At 55.4% G+C, this 3,951-nt stretch overlaps 1 protein-coding gene across 1 annotated transcript; it reads right to left on the bottom strand.

Moving 5' to 3' along the window:
• LOC136787296 (olfactory receptor 14C36-like) lies at positions 1 to 1,026 on the bottom strand. Its single transcript, XM_066984457.1, has one exon. The coding sequence runs from the start codon at positions 1,024 to 1,026 to the stop codon at positions 67 to 69; it is 960 nt and encodes a 319-aa protein (XP_066840558.1). The 3' UTR covers positions 1 to 66.
• Positions 1,027 to 3,951: the final 2,925 nt, after the last annotated feature.

Genomic DNA, 3,951 nt, shown 5'->3' with positions numbered 1-3,951 from the left:
AAAGATAAGAATAACAATAATGATAATGAAAGAAGGACCAGGCCTGAGGGGAGGTACCAAGTTAAGTCATTTCTGGAAAAAGAGGGGAAGTTTGTCACTATTCAGAAACACCCATGAAATCACTTTCCTAATAGCCCACTTGAGCTCCTGGTTCCTCATACTATAGATGAGGGGGTTCAATGTTGGAGGTATCACCGAGTACAGAACTGCCACCACCAGGTTCAGGGATGGGGAGGAGATGGAGGGGGGCTTCAGGTAAGCAAAAAAGCCTGTGCTGATAAACAGGGAGACCACAAAGAGGTGGGGGAGGCATGTGGAAAAGGCTTTGTGCCGTCCCTGCTCAGAAGGCATCCTCAGCACAGCCCTGAAAATCTGCACATAGGAAAAAACAATGAAAACAAAACAGCCAGATGCTAAACAGACACCAGTCACAACTACCCAAAAACTCTTCAGGTAGGAGCGTGCACAGGATATCTGCAGGATCTGGGGGATTTCACAAAAGAACTGGTCCACAGCATTGCCTTGGCAGAGGGGCAGGGAAAATGTATTGGCAGTGTGCAGCAGAGCATAGAGAACCCCACTGCCCCAGGCAGCTGCTGCCATCTGGGCACAAGCTCTGCTGCCCAGGAGGCTCCCATAGTGCAGGGGCTTGCAGATGGCTACGTAGCGGTCGTAGGACATGACGGTGAGAACATAAAATTCTGCTGATATGAAGAAGAGGAACAAAAAGACCTGTGCAGCACATCCTGCATAGGAAATGGCCCTGGTGTCCCAGAGGGAATTGGCCATGGCTTTGGGGAGAGTGGTGGAGATGCAGCCCAGGTCGAGGAGGGCGAGGTTGAGGAGGAAGAAGTACATGGGGGTGTGGAGGCGGTGGTCGCAGGCTACGGCTGAGAGGATGAGGCCGTTGCCCAGGAGGGCAGCCAGGTAGATGGCCAGGAAGAGCGCGAAGTGCAGGAGCTGCAGCTCCCGCGTGTCTGCAAATGGCAGGAGGAGGAACTCGGTGATGGAGTTGCTGTTGGACATGTGCTGCCTCTTGGCCTCGGAGCCTGTCCAAAGACAAAAGGACACAGAGAACTTAGGGCAGACTTCTCTGAGCAAAGCTCTGTACTTTCAGCAACACTCTTCCTTTCTCACTCACCTACACAAACGCATTCTCAGCAGCAGTTTCATTCTCTTCTCTGGCTGGAGCTCTGCTTCGTGTTGGCTGAGTGCTGTTTGGAGCAGCAGCCTCTGCCCATGAGTTCTCTCGGACTCAGCCCTGCTTTGCAGCAGTGGGTACCTGGGAAAGCTGGTGACCCATTCTGAAACTCATAGTTTGGTTCAGATGCTGTGCACCTGTAACGCAGAGTGGCTGTTCAACATCCTCCAGCAGGATAACCCCAGGGACACCGCTGGATGTCCTTAAACCAGAGTGAGCTGAATAGAGCCAGCTCATTTCCCAGCCCTACGCACCACAGTGCCCAGAGCCATATTGGCTAGAACAACTTGGGCTCTTTGCTCCCAGGGATACACCTCCAGAGCAGGACTCAGTACTCTGCTGTTTGAGATCTGGCTTTAATCCCACTGCCCAGAGTCTGAGGAGAATAGTAAGGGCAGGATGGATGGGAGGGGAAACACAAAGAAATGCCCCATTGCTTCTGCTGAAGAAGCCAAGAATGAGAGTGAGAGCTGGGCATTTGGGGTGACCTCTTGTCCTGAAGAGTGGGCAGCCAAGGGGCTAACGTTTAAAGACTCCATGGCTGTCGGGGTAGGGGCTTTACTGGATGGGAGAGCAGACCATGCAGCTGCTCAGGGGAAGGCGTCTCCAGTGCAGGGATGGCAGGGAGGTGCCCAAATCCCCTGTCCCATGTTGCTTCTGGGAGCAGCTCCCTCTCACTCCCTGCCCATGGTTCTGCTGCCTGCAGCTCTCCCTGCCTGCAGATGGGTCTCTGTCCCCACGCCTCCTGCCTGCAGGTCACAGCCCCCATCCCACCCACCGGGTGCTCAGCTCTGCCCTGCAGACACCTCCTGGCCGCAGGGCTCTGCCCAGGGGCAGCTCGCTGGGGGCACGTCCTAGAGACCAGGTCAAACAGACCCTGCTGACACTGCACGTGTGGTGGTGGACCTTCCTATGGGCAGGAAAGAGACTTCCTATGGTCCTTGGAATGCTCCTTATGAAGGCTTAGGAATGTCAGCCTCTTCTTAAAAATAACAGCCTCTATTTCCATTCCCACAGGGACAAAGAAGAGAAAACTCAGAGGCTCAGGAAAGCCGAGATGCAAGCATCTAACCCCCGATTGGCTTCTTGCCTTGGATACAACCCGGGAGTGCTGTGGAGCCATGAGCAGGCTGCCCCAGGCAGCAGCCTCCCGCCAGCAGCAGGACCCTGCCCTGCCGGGGGGGCTCCTTCCACCCGCAGCTTCTCCCCGCAGCGCCCTGGGCAGCTCCCCGGGCAGGCTGAGTGCTGAGCCTGGCAGGCGGCAGAGGCCCTGCCCTGGCACACAGCCCCTGGGGCACAGCAGGGACCCTGCTCTGCACCACAGCCCTGGGCACCCCTGCCTGCACCCGCGGCTTCTCCTTCCTCCAGGAGCTGCGGCTGCATTGCCCTCCAGCCAGAGACTTACCGGGGTCAGGGCTGGCAAGTGTTCTCCCCCAGCGAGCTCTGTGCATCCTGCCACTTCTGCCTGCCTTTACCCACTCTGTCTCTGCAGGCAGTGCCCCCAGCCCTGCTGCGCTGGGCAGAGGAGCTGCTCCTGGGCAGAGCTGGCTCTCTGCAGCGCTGCCCGCTTGCCAGGAGCTCCCCTTGGGCCCAGGAGCCCGGCCCAGCTCAGCAGCACAGGCCCAGCCCAAGGCCTCCCTTGCTCTGCCCCCCACCAGGCTCCCTGCCCATGGCCCTGGGGCTGCAGGGGAACCTGCTGGGAAACAGCCTGAAGGAGTCTCTGGGCACACACACTCCCTCCCCTGGGCACACACACTTCTTGAGAGCATGCTGATTTCTCCTTACAGAAAACCAATTAAGTGTAACAATCTCATCTTGTTGTCCCAGTATCAGTTTGAACATGAAGTCATGGTCAGGGACTGAACTCCTTCATCCCCACGTGAGGGAGGAATTCAGCAGAGTCAGTCAAGGCAGCTCATGCTGCTTGTTATTCCTGGGGTTGGAAGTGGGTCTCAGCTCCCTCCCATTTCTGCCACAGACTCACAGGACCTGGGATTCCTCCGGCCTCAGTTCAGGTGTCCACAACATAGGCAGCTTAATGTGAATTACTGAGCCACAACAGCTCCTTAGTGGAGATGGAGGACAGGCAGGAGCTGTTCAGATGCAAACATCTGGTGAAATTTGTGGTTGATCCTCTGAGAGTCAGCTGGAGGCATATGTCCTTTGGGTAACTGAAATGGCAGCAGATGCCACATGTAGGACAACTGAACCTGTCCCTACTCCTTATATGCAGGGCAGCCTGCAGAGGCTGTCAGCAGAGCAAAAGGAGTCGTGTCACAGGGAGAGCTAAACCTATTCTGTTCTCTTCTACATGACCCTTGGCTGTAATGGCTGTTGTGTCACGGACATCTCCACAGGGCCTCAGCTCTCACCAGCAAGGTCTCCCTGCCCTTTGTGCCTTGAGGCAGGACTCTGCAGGGGTACAACAGGTGGTGGGTGGGGACAAAATCAGTGGTTACTTTGCAAACTACACCCTTAACAGTTCATGGGACCTTAGGGCGTGCATCCACGGGTACAGGGAGAGTGTTCTGGCCAGGAGGTACTGGTTCCTTATGATCCCAGGAAGGGATCGGACAGCAGCATTCAGATACTGTAAGGGATCATTTAACTGCTCTTAGAGCTAAGACTGTAAGGAGAGAAGACTATAGATGACCAATTGAATTTGGTGTGACTTCATTCTAGACACAGTACTCCACTGTTAGTTGCAGCTCTCCATTAGACATTTGCACTGACCCTATGGGATTATTAAA

Source organism: Anser cygnoides, chromosome 28 (genome assembly GCF_040182565.1).
Source record: "Anser cygnoides isolate HZ-2024a breed goose chromosome 28, Taihu_goose_T2T_genome, whole genome shotgun sequence".
NCBI lineage: Eukaryota > Metazoa > Chordata > Aves > Anseriformes > Anatidae > Anser > Anser cygnoides.
Note: the sequence above shows the minus strand (reverse complement) of the source record. Positions and strands in the feature narration are given on the sequence as shown.

Coding starts and splice junctions, on each gene's coding strand:
- LOC136787296 (XM_066984457.1), bottom strand. CDS start 1,026: ATGTCCAACAGCAACTCCATCACCGAGTTCCTCCTCCTGCCATTTGCA.